This window comes from Gigantopelta aegis, chromosome 1, assembly GCF_016097555.1.
Source record: "Gigantopelta aegis isolate Gae_Host chromosome 1, Gae_host_genome, whole genome shotgun sequence".
Classification (NCBI taxonomy): Eukaryota; Metazoa; Mollusca; class Gastropoda; order Neomphalida; family Peltospiridae; genus Gigantopelta; species Gigantopelta aegis.
The window spans coordinates 40831920-40847824 of record NC_054699.1 but is presented as its reverse complement, the minus strand read 5'-3'; the positions used below and the strand labels follow the sequence as shown (position 1 = coordinate 40847824).

The window sequence follows — 15905 nt, the reverse complement described above, 5'->3', positions numbered from 1 at the left end:
ATTAATTTTGTAAGCTACGGTTTGTATATTGTAGAACGATTCATAAATATTTCACTTACAAACTCCTTTAATCATACGCGGAGAAATATAGTCCACATTATGCAACGACATAAAAATGTAACAATTTACCAATAAATATAAAGTTGAAAATATTTATTTGTTTAAATATTTTAAAAACAATGATACAACGTTAAATGGCAAACAGAATTCTGAAAAATATGAGTTATGACGTAAGTTGTTGTAAAACATGAGTTATGACGCCACGCGTATGTAGAAATCGTCTAGCCCTCGGGTCGGACAGATTTTTCTAGCATCCAGCAAAAGCTCGATAACCCTGTCCAGTGAGCAAGAAATATGGTTAACGACCACACAGATATTGAGAGAGGAAACCCGCTGTCGCCACTTCGTTGGCTAGTCTTTCCCCCAATTAGCAGCAAGGGATCTTTTATATGCACCATCCCACAGACAGGACAGCACATACCACGGCCTTTGATGTACTAGTCGTGGTGCACTGGCTGGAGCGAGAAATAGCCCAATGGTCCCACAGACGGGGATCGATCCAAGATCGATCGCGCAAAGGCGAGCGATGTGCCACAATAAATGAAAGAATTCGTGACCGACCGACGACCGAACGAACAAACGAATGATATCCCAGTACATAATGTTGGTCGAGTTATCAGTAAAAATATGACTTTCATTTATGATCACTTTTGAAAATAATGTCAAATCAATGAACTGGAACCGCTAATGGAAATTTGTGTTGTACTTAGGTTTTATATCTCTTTCCAGCCAGTGCACCACGTATGTGCTATCCTGTCTGTGGGATGGGGCATATAACGTATCCCATGCTGCTCATGACTATATGTCAAAATTACCAAATGTTTGACATCCAATAGCCGATGACTAGCATATCAATATGCTCTAGTGGTGTCGTTAAACAAAACAAACTTTAAATATTCCTGCACATAACGTTGGTCATGACTTTTATTTATGATCACTTCTGAAAATAATGTCAAATCAATAAACTCGAACCACTAATGGATATTTGTGTTGTATTTAGGTTTATTCCAGGCCGCATTCCTGGGGTGGATTTCCCCATCCAGCCGTTCAGGGTCGATCTTGAGGGATTCCAGGCGTGTAATGTCAGCCGAGGTCAGCCAGTTATAGACCACGAAGAGAACGAAACGTTTGACGTGTCCAGCGAATTCCTCCAACCTGGGGTCAATTATTTCATAGGTAACTAATAAATCCAACACCGTGCACTGTAAAGTCTGCAACAGTTTGACGGAATATAGTTGTTGGTTTTTTTCACCATCAGTCATTATAATTGTGTTCAGTATCATTTATCATCATCAGAAATATCATGATTCAACATCATCAATCATCATTACACCAATCCTTAACAATTATGTTTCATATTTTCTCTAGTAGGTGATTAATTAAATGGTTAAAGTTAGGTTATATGGTTGTCAAAAAGGAAGATTAATGACATCTGCGGCTAAAGTTTCCTTTTTTAAATTCATAACGAGAGAACTGGTCCCAAGAGAATGACTAGTTACTGTCTTAAGACCACAATTGATCAAAGGCCGTGGTATGTGCTATCCTGTCTGTGTGGAAAATGGATATAAAATATCCCTTGCTGTAGTAGAAAAAATGTAGCGGGTTTCCTCTGATGACTTCGTGTCTGAATGACTAAATGTTTGACATCCAATAGCCGATGATTAATAAATCAATGTGCTCTAGTGGTGTCGTTAAATAAAATAAACTTTCTAACTGTCTTAAGATATCGGCTTTATCCTGCGAAGATTATAATGGCGACGGTCTGAACAGGATAAAGCCAACATCTTAAGACAGTAACCAATTATTTTATTTATCCGGCAATCCACGTAAAACCAAACATTAATAAAATTAAATATTTTTATTAAATAATTTTGCCATTTTCCAGAGTAGTTCGTTTATTCTTATTTTCGTGCTTATAGTCAATTAAGGTTCAAGCACGCTGTCCTGGGCACACACCTCAGTTATCTGGGCTGTATGTTCAGGACAGTGGATTAGTTGTTAGTTGTTAGTGGTTAGTGAGAGAAAAGAGGGTGTAGTGGTCTTACACCTACCCATTGAGTCGTTAAAACTCGCTCTGGGTGGGAGCCGGTACCGGGCTGCGAACTCAGTATCTACCAGCTTATGTCCGATGGCTTAACCATAACACCACCGAGGCTGTTAGGTCAGATCAGGTTATAGGGCTTTATGTACACATTCAGAACAAGCTGTTGTAGCGCACGCCTGTCCTGGGCTCCTCCGTCCAGGACAGGGAAGGGGGAGGGGGACCGCCTGCACTGGCAGGTGCAAGGGAGTACCAGCAGCCCGACCAAAGTATTTAGCAGGCGGGGGTGGGGGTGATGGTGCTATGGACTTTTGAATGGCGCAAAGTATTATGCCAAAGAGAAAAAGTGCGCAAATTTGGTTGAGGAAATTGGGCGCAATTTTGAACGGTCGGTCGGAAAGTTCCAGAGCTAGTGTAGGTTTTGAGAGGCCGTTAGAGAGAGTAGTTTGTCGACACGTGTTGAATGCCTTTTTGTCGCCCATAATATTTATACACCAAAACAAAATAGTTCTTAAATAACAATAAATTATTTCTTATTTTTAAATTAAAAATTGTCCACAAAACGGTTTTAAAATTCAAAATAATCAACTTCAAAATAGTAACTTTGAACAATATAACATTACTTAGCTGATCATAACTAGTAAAAGTTGTTCCAACCCAAAAAGGTATATTTTAGGTGACCGAAAATATAGAAATTTATCTAGTCATCATATCTTGACAATATATATTATAGTGATTGCAGGATAAATGGAAGTATGACCCGCAAAATAGCTTTACAGGCTGTATGCACGACGTATAGTATAGTTTATTTGCTTTAAGGGTGTATACTACCGAATCAAACCCCATAGACAACAATAGTAACATATGCGGCTAAAACTCCTATCGGCAGCGTATCAATTTAAATAAACAACACGGATATAAATACTACCACCTCTCACCCTTAAAGTTGGGGGTCAAGCTGCTCATTTAAGAGATAACGGGTAGCGTTTATGACTACCCTAGTTCCGCAATTTTTTTTAGTACTTTTCTGTACATGTTTCAAGCATACGGCTACTTGACACAGTAGTACGAGAAGAAATAACATTGCATGCATTTTTTGCCCAGATGAAACTAATTGTTTTTACAACCAACACACTCACATATATCACCAATCACAGGACTTGTGGTGTTAACGTTTCTATAAAACTTTCGGTGCACCTCGAACTTTGACCCAACCGGAAGTTATTTGGTTTAGTACTACCTTAAACATTGCGGCTCATATGCATAACATATACAATGATATATAAACAAAAATATATATCTGAGAGATTGTGTATTTGAAGGGTGGACATTCAAATGAGCAGAGAACGTAAATATGTCGCCTGTTTGAGATATTTACCAAGACTACAGAGTTCGTTTGTTTTTGTTTGTTTGTTGATTGGGGTTTTTGGTTTGTTTGTTTATTGGGGGGTTGTTTTTTTTTGGGGAGGGGGGGGGGTTGAACATGTAATAACTGTACAATTTTATACACCGATGATTTGAACCAATAATATTTCTTAATATAACGAGATCGTAGACCTACATACAATGTACATATCAGAATAAAGTGCTATTCGTCTTCTATGTCGTCCTTATTGCACAATTTACATTTTCTTTTTGATCTTTCTATGCCATAATATCTCCCCTGTTAAATGAGCAGTTGATGGGAAGAAACACGAAATTTTGTAATTAGTGTTGGATAACAGTTAGGAACTGATATTCTACGGTAATATTGTAAATAGAAAGTGCCTGTCAACTGTTTATATACCGTTATATGGCATTCACGAGATCTGTCTATTATAGTATCTTTCTCTTGAATAAACTGATTAGTTAAACGTATTTTAAAACATCTTTAAAACAAAACATCTCTATCTACATGTTGACCAAACCAAACATCTCCACAACCTGTAGATAATAGTAGAAGTCTAACCTGATAAACCCAGTTAAAGGGATTCATATGTTCTAACATATCTTCATATGCTTTCAAAATACAATTATTTGTTTGTAGTAGCTTCAACCAATATTTAACTATTCTGATTTTACGCACAATGTGCAAAGGCGCTCTTCCAAGTTCTGTTAAAACAACTGCATTTGTGGTACATGGCGGGACATAGTCGTCCAGTGGTAAAGTGCTTGCTCGATGCGCGGTCGGTTTGGGATCGATTCCAGTCGGTGGGCCCATTTGGCTAATTCTCGTTCCAGCTAGAGCACAACGACTGATATATATCAAAGGCTGTGGTGTGTGCTATCCTGGCTGTGTAATGGTGCATATAAAAGACCCAGTGCTGCATTAGAACAAAATGTAAAGGGTTTCCTCTGCTGACTACGTGTCGGAATTACCAAATGTTTGACATCCAATAGCCGATGATTAATTAATCAATGTGTTCTAGTGGTGTCGTTAAACAAAAACAAAAATATTTGTGGTGCCTTTTTAAAAGGACATTCCTGAGTTTGCTGCAATTTTTAAGACGTCATCGACTGACAGAGACTTTTTAACGATTATAATTACATATCAAATATATTTTTCTGCATAAAATATTAGTGGCTGTATATTAGACGTGTTTCTGGTCGTTCTAATATTTGTACTAGGTTAAATTTCATTTTATTTCCTAAAATCGTTTTTTTTTTTTCGTACGTACGAAATTATTTGAAGACAAAATCATACTGAATATACAGACACTGATATTCTAAACAAGAAAATATATTTAATTTGTAAGTTTAATCGTATAAATATTTTATTAGTCCGAAACATCTTACAATGCAGCAAACTCAGGAATGTCCCATTCAAAATTCGTTTACAAAAATCCATATGCATATGTTCAATATCAGGAGCGGGGTGAAAATCAAATAATCCACATAATTTAAAACACCGGACACAAAAGTGTCAAAAACATGTAGCTAGCGCGAATCCTTTCATACAGAAGCCTTCGGGGTGGCAGTCCTCTTATCAACAGGCATGACCCAACCCCCATTCCCTGACAAGTAAAATTATTTGACGAGGGACATAAACATGATACGAAGTGGTAACGAGTTTAATATCCTATTTATTACACATAATTGATCGTAATTAATGTATATTTCTCAACTTGTTAAAGCTCGTGACAACTGAGAATTATTTCACTTGGGACATAAACATGATACGAAATGGAAGCTCGTTTAATATGTACCAAGATATCTTTTTACCATATAAGAAATAAGTATAGGATATTAAACGAGCATCCATTTTCATGTCTCGAGTGAAATAAATTTCAGTTGTCCACGAGCTTTGGTGAGTGACAATGAAAATTATTTAACGAGCCGTTCTAGTGGGACGTATCACTTTGATGTGTTTAACCATAAGGGTAATAAATATAATATTCCATATAATATTCAAAATGTAGCGATCAATGTTGTTATTAAAGAGACAGACCCTAGTTTTTAAACACTAAGGTATATTTTTTACCTAGACTCTAGTTTCAACCTGTAAAAATGGACACTAAGGTTGGTTAATTTACAAACCTGTAACAAATTTGGATACAACCGAGTGAAGCAAATGTCTGTGATGTTGAAATACCTTTAAAAATAGACTAAAACGGGACTACATAACCGTTACTTCTTAGACGCACGTGTGTTTTTAAAAATATGAAAAATGCTGTTTGTGGTATTAGAAACACCAGGATGACCAGAAACTCTTCGGTTGTACGGAAATGGATAATCTAAACAATAAAATACAAGAAATGTTTGATTTCAGTGATCATAAAAGGCTCTAATTGTGAACAAATATGCCTTAGTGTTTAAAAACTAGCGTCTGTCGTTTTAATATTAATGTTGCAATATTAATTTCAGTTGATCTGGACAACAGACCTCTCATCCAGTGTAAATTTGGACTTCGTCTGAACGTGACTGTCAAACGAAACATGTGCAAGAACGGGTATGTCACATGCTCCGGAAGAGGACAGTGCGTCACTAAAAAGGGAGAGGTAAAAATAGACAAGTACTAACGTTGTGTTCAGGAGCTGAACAGTTCATACCCTTTTAAGGGCCCCTATGGGCAACCTAGGGAGACATGTCAGCACCACATAGGTCCAATTAACGAGCTACTCTCGGCCTACTAAATTCCAAACCCATACGTAGCTCCCTACCTTTCCATTTAGATCGACCGTTCAAAATCGCGCCTAAATTCCTTCATCAAAAATGCGCACCCATTCTCTTTGGCTTAATCCTACGCCGTAACGGGACATTCCAAATTCCATAGCACCATCCCACCCTCCGCCTGTTACCGGCTATGGTCGGACTTCTGGTGCTCCCTGGCACCTGCCAGTGCAGGCGGTCCCCCCACCTACCCACCCCACCTTTTCTGTCCTGGACGGAGGAGCCGGCCGAGGCCTGCATCTGTGCCCAGGACAGGCGTGCGCTACAACAACTTGCTCTGGATGTGCACGTTAAACACTTTAGACTTGGACTTGGTTGTGTTCAGTACATCCTCGAGTTTCATTTGAGAGCAGTTAAGAGTCAAACTGAGGACCCCTGACCGCTACCGACCCTGGTCGGGCTGCTGGTGATTTCTAGCACTTGCCAAACGCGGACGGTCCCTTCTCTCTTCCACCCCAAAGCCTTTTCTGTCCTTGGCGAAAGAGCCGGCGTACGTTAACACCTGCGCCCATAACAGGCGTGCGCTACAACAGCTTGCTCTAAATATCCACGTTAAATCCTATGACCAGGGCCCAGTTTCACAAAACATCGTAAGCCTAGTTTTGTACGTAAACGTAAATCTACGACTAAACCACAATTTTTATTACTATTATCAAATATAGTTAAAAGTACACATGTTTCATTTTCTTGTGTTATTAAAATGCTTCATCTTCTGAAACGATTGAAATTTTTTAGTGAAATAAATGTCAAACACTTGTAAATGTATGCCAGGTGTAACTGCTAGTTGCAGACGTAAACTTACGATGTTTTGTGAAATAGGCCCCTGACCTTTTGGAAAGTTTTCTTAAAACGTTACATTTTTATTAAGCATCTTTATGTAGCATCAAGTGCCTTTCTAAGTGGCTGGTTCGTTTGATGTTACTTGAGTAATATACAATGACATTGGTTGTTAGTTCAGTTGTTTTATATTTAGTATGTAATATTAAAATATCTGAATAGGGAACTCACACCCTCTCTCTCTTGTGGTCTCATTCGATTGCCTTGTTAACTGTATTCTCATCATCTCTCTCTCTCTCTCTCTCTCTCTCTCTCTCTCTCTCTCTCTCTCTCTCTCTCTCTCTCTCTCTCTCTCTCTCTCTCTCTCTCTCTCTCTCTCTCTCTCTCTCTCTCTCTCTCTCTCTCTCTCTTTCTCTCTCTCTCTCTCGTATATACCTGACTGGTACTTAGATTAGCGTCCCACACTTGTAAATGTTGATACTACTTGTTTTATGGCTAACCCAGAAAGAAGTGTTTTATTTAACGACGCACTCAACACATTTTATTTACGGTTATATGGCGTCAGACATATGGTTAAGGACCACACAGATTTTGAGAGGAAACCCGCTGTCGCCACTACATGGGCTACTCTTCCGATTAGCAGCAAGGGATCTTTTATTTGCGCTTCCCACAGGCAGGATAGCACAAACCATGGCCTTTGTTGAACCAGTTATGGATCACTGGTCGGTGCAAGTGGTTTACACCTACCCATTGAGCCTTGCGGAGCACTCACTCAGGGTTTGGAGTCGGTATCCGGATTAAAAAGTCCATGCCTCGACTGGGATCCGAACCCAGTACCTACCAGTCTGTAGACCGATGGCCTGCCACGACGCCATCGAGGCCGGTGGCTAAGCCAAGTCGACCCTACGATTACGCACATCAATCGCAGACTGACTTCCGCTTCACACTGCAATTATGCCACATAGTTTGTATTTTGATCCCGACCATTCGTATTTTTGGAGACTGTGTGGCTGGATATATATTGTTATCATTATTCTGCAGAAGCACTTTACCTGTTCCTGCTGTGGCCAGTTCAAGGGAGACTACTGCGACACGTACGACGCCTGTCTGAGTTACCCTTGTCACAATGGCAGCACTTGCGAACACCGAGACGAAGAGAAAGACAAGTTTATCTGCAAGTGCAGGCTAGGTCAGTCCTATAATGTAGGGATGGATGGATGGATGGGTTTTGGATGGATTTTTATAAATAAAGTGAATATAAGAGTATGGATGGATAGCGTTCACGAGTGAACGAGCGAGTTTTATGTTTTCAGGCTACATTATATTAAAATACAAAATAAATGTGTAAAATATATCTTGGGGTACATATATGTGTGTTAGTGTGGGAAATTAGCGTGCGTGTATGAGTGAGTGTGTGCGTGCGTGCGAGTATGTGTATGTATATATCTGTGTATGTGTGTTTACACGTGTGTGTGTGTGTGTGTGTGTATTTAGCCGTGTACGTGTATGTGTGTGTACGCGCGTGTGTGTGTGTGTGTGTGTATGCGTATATATGTATCTGTGTACGTGTGTGTATGTGTGAACACCACGTGCATATGCCCGTGCGTGTATGCGCTAATTACGTACAACTCATTCTCCATTACACCAGGTTACAAAGGAAAGATGTGCGAAGAAAGAGTAGGGAACCTGTGTGAGTTGTCTCCCTGTATGAACAACGCCACGTGCTCGGGTGACATGGACCACTTCACGTGTCAGTGTCTACCTGGCTTCACGGGCTCGCACTGCGAGGTCAACGTCAACGAGTGCGCCTCGAGGCCGTGTCAAAACAACGGAATGTGCGTCGACGACGTCAACTCGTACCGGTGCTTCTGTGTCCCTGGTGAGTCACATTGGTTCCAGTCATACGTGTGTGGTTCTTTTGTGTTTATCAGATCACAAGAGCGACATTGTTTTCAGTCATACTTATCTGGTTGTTTTTTGTTTATCAGATCACACGAGTGACATTATTTTCAGTCTGGTTCCTTTGCGTATGGTTTTAGTGATACTTTTGTGGTTCTTTTGAATATATCATATCACAAGACTGGCACAGTTTCAGTCATAATTGTGTGTATATCAGATGTATATATCAGATGACAAGAGTGACATATTTTTGTGGTTCTTATGTGTTTAGCAGGTGACAAGAGTGACATTGGTTTCAGTCATATTTGTGTGGTTCTCTTGTGTATATCAGATGTATATATCAGATGACAAGAGTCATATACTTTTGTGGTTCTTATGTGTTTATCAGATGACAAGAGTGACATTGGTTTCAGTCATAATTTTGTGAAGGGCTTTTTTTGGTAGTTCACCAGTCTTGAGCGGTAGTTCACCAGTCTTGAGCAGTAGTTCGCCAGTCTTGGGCGCGATAGTTCGCCAGTCTTGAGCAGTAGTTCACCAGTCTTGAGCAGTAGTTCGCCAGTCTTGAGCGGTAGTTCGCCAGTCTTGAGCAGTAGTTCGCCAGTCTTGAGCAGTAGTTCGCCAGTCTTGAGCGGTAGTTCGCCAGTCTTGGGCAGTAGTTCGCCAGTCTTGGGCGGTAGTTCACCAGTCTTGAGCAGTAGTTCACCAGTCTTGGGCAGTAGTTCACCAGTCTTGGGCGGTAGTTCACCAGTCTTGAGCAGTAGTTCGCCAGTCTTGGGCAGTAGTTCACCAGTCTTGAGCAGTAGTTCGCCAGTCTTGAGCGGTAGTTCACCAGTCTTGAGCGGTGATTCGCCAGTTGTGAGCGGTAGTTCGCCAGTCTTGAGCAGTAGTTCGCCAGTCTTGAGCGGTGGTTCACCAGTCTTGAGCGGTAGTTCACCAGTGTTGAGCAGTAGTTCGCCAGTCTTGGGCGGTAGTTCGCCAGTCTTGAGCAGTAGTTCGCCAGTCTTGAGCAGTAGTTCACCAGTCTTGGGCGGTAGTTCGCCAGTCTTGAGCAGTAGTTCGCCAGTCTTGGGTGGTAGTTCGCCAGTCTTGAGCAGTAGTTCGCCAGTCTTCAGCAGTAGTTCGCCAGTCTTCAGCAGTAGTTCGCCAGTTGTGAGCGGTAGTTCACCAGTCTTGAGTAGTAGTTCGCCAGTTGTGAGCGATAGTTCGCCAGTCTTGAGCAGTAGTTCGCCAGTTGTGAGCGGTAGTTCACCAGTCTTGGGCAGTAGTAGTTCGCCAGTCTTGAGCGGTAGTTCGCCAGTCTTGAGCAGTAGTTCACCAGTCTTGGGCAGTAGTTCACCAGTCTTGGGCAGTAGTTCGCCAGTCTTGAGCAGTAGTTCGCCAGTCTTGAGCAGTAGTTCACCACTCTTGGGCAGTAGTTCGCCAGTCTTGAGCGGTAGTTCGCCAGTCTTGAGCAGTAGTTCGCCAGTCTTGAGCGGTAGTTCGCCAGTCTTGAGCGGTAGTTCGCCAGTCTTGGGCGTAGTTTGCCAGTCTTGGGCGGTAGTTCACCAGTCTTGAGCAGTAGTTCGCCAGTCTTGAGCAGTAGTTCGCCAGTCTTGGGCGCGGTAGTTCGCCAGTCTTGAGCAGTAGTTCACCAGTCTTGAGCGGTAGTTCACCAGTCTTGAGCAGTAGTTCGCCAGTTGTGAGCGGTAGTTCGCCAGTCTTGAGCAGTAGTTCGCCAGTTGTGAGCGGTAGTTCACCAGTCTTGAGCGGTAGTTCACCAGTCTTGAGCAGTAGTTCGCCAGTCTTGGGCAGTAGTTCGCCAGTCTTGAGCGGTAGTTCGCCAGTCTTGAGCAGTAGTTCACCAGTCTTGGGCAGTAGTTCACCAGTCTTGGGCAGTAGTTCGCCAGTCTTGAGCGGTAGTTCGCCAGTCTTGAGCAGTAGTTCGCCAGTCTTGGGCAGTAGTTCGCCAGTCTTGAGCGGTAGTTCGCCAGTCTTGGGCAGTAGTTCACCAGTCTTGGGCAGTAGTTCGCCAGTCTTGAGCAGTAGTTCGCCAGTCTTGAGCGGTAGTTCGCCAGTCTTGAGCGGTAGTTCGCCAGTCTTGAGCGGTAGTTCGCCAGTCTTGGGCGTAGTTTGCCAGTCTTGGGCGGTAGTTCACCAGTCTTGAGCAGTAGTTCGCCAGTCTTGAGCAGTAGTTCGCCAGTCTTGGGCGTGGTAGTTCGCCAGTCTTGAGCAGTAGTTCACCAGTCTTGAGCGGTAGTTCGCCAGTCTTGAGCAGTAGTTCGCCAGTCTTGAGCGGTAGTTCGCCAGTCTTGAGCGGTAGTTCGCCAGTCTTGAGCGGTAGTTCGCCAGTCTTGAGCGGTAGTTCGCCAGTCTTGAGCAGTAGTTCGCCAGTCTTGGGCAGTAGTTCGCCAGTCTTGGGCGGTAGTTCGCCAGTCTTGAGCGGTAGTTCGCCAGTCTTGAGCAGTAGTTCGCCAGTCTTGGGCGGTAGTTCGCCAGTCTTGGGCGCGGTAGTTCGCCAGTCTTCAGCGGTAGTTCGCCAGTCTTGAGCAGTAGTTCACCAGTCTTGAGCGGTAGTTCACCAGTCTTGAGCAGTAGTTCGCCAGTTGTGAGCGGTAGTTCGCCAGTCTTGAGCAGTAGTTCGCCAGTCTTGAGCGGTAGTTCACCAGTCTTGAGCGGTAGTTCACCAGTCTTGAGCAGTAGTTCGCCAGTCTTGGGCAGTAGTTCGCCAGTCTTGAGCGGTAGTTCGCCAGTCTTGAGCAGTAGTTCACCAGTCTTGGGCAGTAGTTCACCAGTCTTGGGCGGTAGTTCGCCAGTCTTGAGCGGTAGTTCGCCAGTCTTGAGCAGTAGTTCGCCAGTCTTGGGCGGTAGTTCGCCAGTCTTGGGCAGTAGTTCACCAGTCTTGGGCAGTAGTTCGCCAGTCTTGGGCAGTAGTTCGCCAGTCTTGAGCGGTAGTTCGCCAGTCTTGAGCGGTAGTTCGCCAGTCTTGGGCGTAGTTTGCCAGTCTTGGGCGGTAGTTCACCAGTCTTGAGCAGTAGTTCGCCAGTCTTGAGCAGTAGTTCGCCAGTCTTGGGCGGTAGTTCGCCAGTCTTGAGCAGTAGTTCGCCAGTCTTGAGCGGTAGTTCGCCAGTCTTGAGCGGTAGTTCGCCAGTCTTGAGCGGTAGTTCGCCAGTCTTGAGCGGTAGTTCGCCAGTCTTGAGCGTAGTAGTTCGCCAGTCTTGAGCGTAGTTCGCCAGTCTTGAGCAGTAGTTCGCCAGTTCAGTTCCAGTCTTGAGCGGTAGTTCGCCAGTTGTGAGCGGTAGTTCGCCAGTCTTGAGCGGTAGTTCGCCAGTTGTGAGCGGTAGTTCGCCAGTCTTGAGCGGTAGTTCGCCAGTCTTGGGCAGTAGTTCACCAGTCTTGAGCGGTAGTTCGCCAGTCTTGGGCAGTAGTTCGCCAGTCTTGAGCGGTAGTTCGCCAGTCTTGGGCGTAGTTCACCAGTCTTGAGCAGTAGTTCGCCAGTCTTGGGCAGTAGTTCGCCAGTCTTGGGCGCGGTAGTTCGCCAGTCTTGAGCAGTAGTTCACCAGTCTTGAGTGGTAGTTCGCCAGTCTTGAGCAGTAGTTCACCAGTCTTGAGCAGTAGTTTCGCCAGTCTTGAGCGGTAGTTCGCCAGTCTTGAGCAGTAGTTCGCCAGTCTTGAGCGATAGTTCGCCAGTCTTGGGCAGTAGTTCACAAGTCTTGAGCAGTAGTTCGCCAGTCTTGAGCGGTAGTTCGCCAGTCTTCAGCGGTAGTTCGCCAGTCTTGAGCGGTAGTTCGCCAGTCTTGAGCGGTAGTTCGCCAGTCTTGAGCAGTAGTTCGCCAGTCTTGAGCGGTAGTTCGCCAGTCTTGAGCGGTAGTTCGCCAGTCTTGAGCAGTAGTTCACCAGTCTTGAGCGGTAGTTCGCCAGTCTTGGGCAGTAGTTCGCCAGTCTTGAGCGGTAGTTCGCCAGTCTTGGGCGTAGTTCGCCAGTCTTGAGGTAGTTCGGTAGTTCACCAGTCTTGAGCAGTAGTTCGCCAGTCTTGGGCAGTAGTTCGCCAGTCTTGGCGGTAGTTCGCTTGGCGGTAGTTCGCCAGTCTTGAGCAGTAGTTCACCAGTCTTGAGCAGTAGTTCGCCAGTCTTGAGCAGTAGTTCGCCAGTCCAGTTGAGCAGTAGTTCGCCAGTCTTGAGCGGTAGTTCGCCAGTCTTGAGCAGTAGTTCGCCAGTCTTGAGCGATAGTTCGCCAGTCTTGGGCAGTAGTTCGCCAGTCTTGAGCAGTAGTTCGCCAGTCTTGAGCGGTAGTTCGCCAGTCTTCAGCGGTAGTTCGCCAGTCTTGAGCAGTAGTTCACCAGTCTTGAGCAGTAGTTCGCCAGTCTTGAGCAGTAGTTCGCCAGTCTTGAGCGATAGTTCGCCAGTCTTGGGCAGTAGTTCACAAGTCTTGAGCAGTAGTTCGCCAGTCTTCAGCGGTAGTTCGCCAGTCTTCAGCGGTAGTTCGCCAGTCTTGAGCGGTAGTTCGCCAGTCTTGAGCAGTAGTTCACCAGTCTTGGGCGCGGTAGTTCGCCAGTCTTGAGCAGTAGTTCACCAGTCTTGAGCGGTAGTTCGCCAGTCTTGAGCAGTAGTTCACCAGTCTTGAGCAGTAGTTCGCCAGTCTTGAGCGGTAGTTCGCCAGTCTTGAGCAGTAGTTCGCCAGTCTTGAGCAGTAGTTCACCAGCGATAGTTCGCCAGTCTTGAGCGATAGTTCGCCAGTCTTGGGCAGTAGTTCGCCAATCTTGAGCAGTAGTTCGCCAGTCTTGAGCGGTAGTTCGCCAGTCTTCAGCGGTAGTTCGCCAGTCTTGAGCGGTAGTTCGCCAGTCTTGAGCAGTAGTTCACCAGTCTTGAGCGGTAGTTCGCCAGTCTTGAGCAGTAGTTCGCCAGTCTTGAGCAGTAGTTCGCCAGTCTTGAGCGGTAGTTCGCCAGTCTTGAGCAGTAGTTCGCCAGTCTTGATCGGTAGTTCGCCAGTTGTGAGCGGTAGTTCGCCAGTCTTGGGCGGCAGTTCGCCAGTGTTGAGCGGTAGTTCGCCAGTGTTGAGCGCGGTAGTTCGCCAGTCTTGAGTGTGGTAGTTCGCCAGTGTTGAGCGGTTGTTCGCCAGTGTTGAGCGCGGTAGTTCGCAAGTCTTGAGCGCGGTAGTTCACCAGTCTTGAGCGCGGTAGTTCGGCATTCTTGAGCGGTAGTTCGCTAAGTCTTGAGCGGTAGTTCGTCAGTCTTGGGCGGTAGTTCGCCTTTTGACAAAGCCCATAACGGTGCTTCATGCTGGCAGTCACGACCTTGTGAAAACGTCCCTTTGACTCTAAATGTGTGCAGAGATACAGATTTTGGTTCTTCGTCGTCTTCTTCTTCTTCTTCTACTTCTTCTTCTTCTTCTTCTTCTTCTTCTTCTTCTTCACTTTGACAAGCTACACCAGTATCCCACATGTAGTGTGCAATGAGCTGTGATTTCCAGTTCACGATAGAGCTCGGTGTATAATGGAGACTCGATGAACCAGTCAGATTGTCTTCCACTTTGATAGGATGGGCACCTCTGCAGGATGTTCCCCGATGTTTGGTCTTCGAACCCATAGCCGCATTTTGATAAAGGTGCCAGCTTGAACTTTTTTAACATATGAGCGTTCAGTCTGTTGTGGTTTGTAGACAGTCTAGTCAGAGTTACTTTTTCCTAATGGCAGAGAAAGTGCTATACATCCTTCGCTGCCCTTGGCTTGATGGAAGACCTGAACAAGGGTTTCCTTTTAGAGACCTTAACACTATTGTTAGTTTGCAAGGGAGAGGCCTTGATATAGGCATTTTGCCTGATGGCCAATCCCCAACCAGCATTATAAGGGAATAAATATTGTTTAAACCATTTGTTTTTCTCTTATCTTGGCTAGTCTGTCTGCCTCCTTATTTCCTGGGATCTCACAATGGTCTTGGATCAAATGTAAGTTTAATCGTAGAAATATTTTATTGTTCGGAAACATCTTACAATGCTACAAACACAGGAATGTCCCTTTAAGCATTTGACTCTGTTAACTGTCTCCTGGGGCTACTTGTGGGACAGATACGTGTTGTTCTGTAGACTGTAGATCTATGACTCTACGTGTGTGGTGGGGGGGGGGGAGGTAGCTCAGTTGGTTGAGCGCTTGCCTGAGGTGCATGCGTCGTTGGATCAAACCACCTCGGTGGATCTAATCAACTGATTGGGGTTGTTTTGGGGGGGGGGGGGGTTCTTCCAACTAGTTGCACAATTGGTCAAAAGCCGTGGTATATGTTGTTTTTGTGAGTGTAAAAGATCCCTCGCTGCTAATGGAAAAATGTAGTGGCTTTCCTCTGATGACTACGAACGTTTGACACCCAATACCAAATGATTAATTAATCAATGTGCTCTAGTGGTGTCGTTAAACAAAACAGACTTTAGTTCTGTACGTGGGAGATCTGTTAAACTCTGCCAGCAGGCTAACTTGATGCTGTCTGACCGGCCTCGGTGGCGTATTGGTTAGGCCATCGGTCTACAGGCTGGTAGGTACTGGGTTCGGATCCCAGTCGAGGCATGGGATTTTTAATCCAGATACCGACTCCAAAACCTGAGTGAGTGCTCCGCAAGGCTCAATGGGTAGGTGTAAACCACTTGCACCAACCAGTGATCCATAACTGGTTCATCAAAGGCCATGGTTTGTGCTATCCTGCCTGTGGGAAGCGCAAATAAAAGATCCCTTGCTGCTAATCGGAAAGAGTAGCCCATATAGTGGCGACAGCGGGTTTCCTCTCAAAATCTGTGTAGTCCTTAACCATATGTCTGACGCCATATAACCGTAAATAAAATGTGTTGAGTGCGTCGTTAAATAAAACATTTCTTTCTTTTTCGATGCTGTCTGGCAAGTTTCCTACTTTGGTTAGATGACTCTGCTGCATTTGAGATGCTTCCCTTTGTCAGACCCTCATCCTCTATTTCATTGGTACTTGAATTTCTCTGCCTGAACCATGATTTTAGCATCTTTCCT

The 15905-nt window shown here is 44.6% G+C and overlaps 1 protein-coding gene across 1 annotated transcript in view; it reads left to right on the top strand.

Moving 5' to 3' along the window:
- The window catches only part of LOC121375041 (protein eyes shut homolog), a 106383-nt gene that overhangs the window by 81297 nt on the left and 9181 nt on the right, over positions 1–15905 (top strand). Inside the window, exons 3-6 of the mRNA XM_041502254.1 lie at positions 1061–1236; positions 5945–6078; positions 8069–8216; positions 8676–8906. Coding sequence (XP_041358188.1) covers positions 1061–1236; positions 5945–6078; positions 8069–8216; positions 8676–8906 — 689 coding nt within the window. The remainder of the gene's footprint in view (positions 1–1060; positions 1237–5944; positions 6079–8068; positions 8217–8675; positions 8907–15905) is intronic.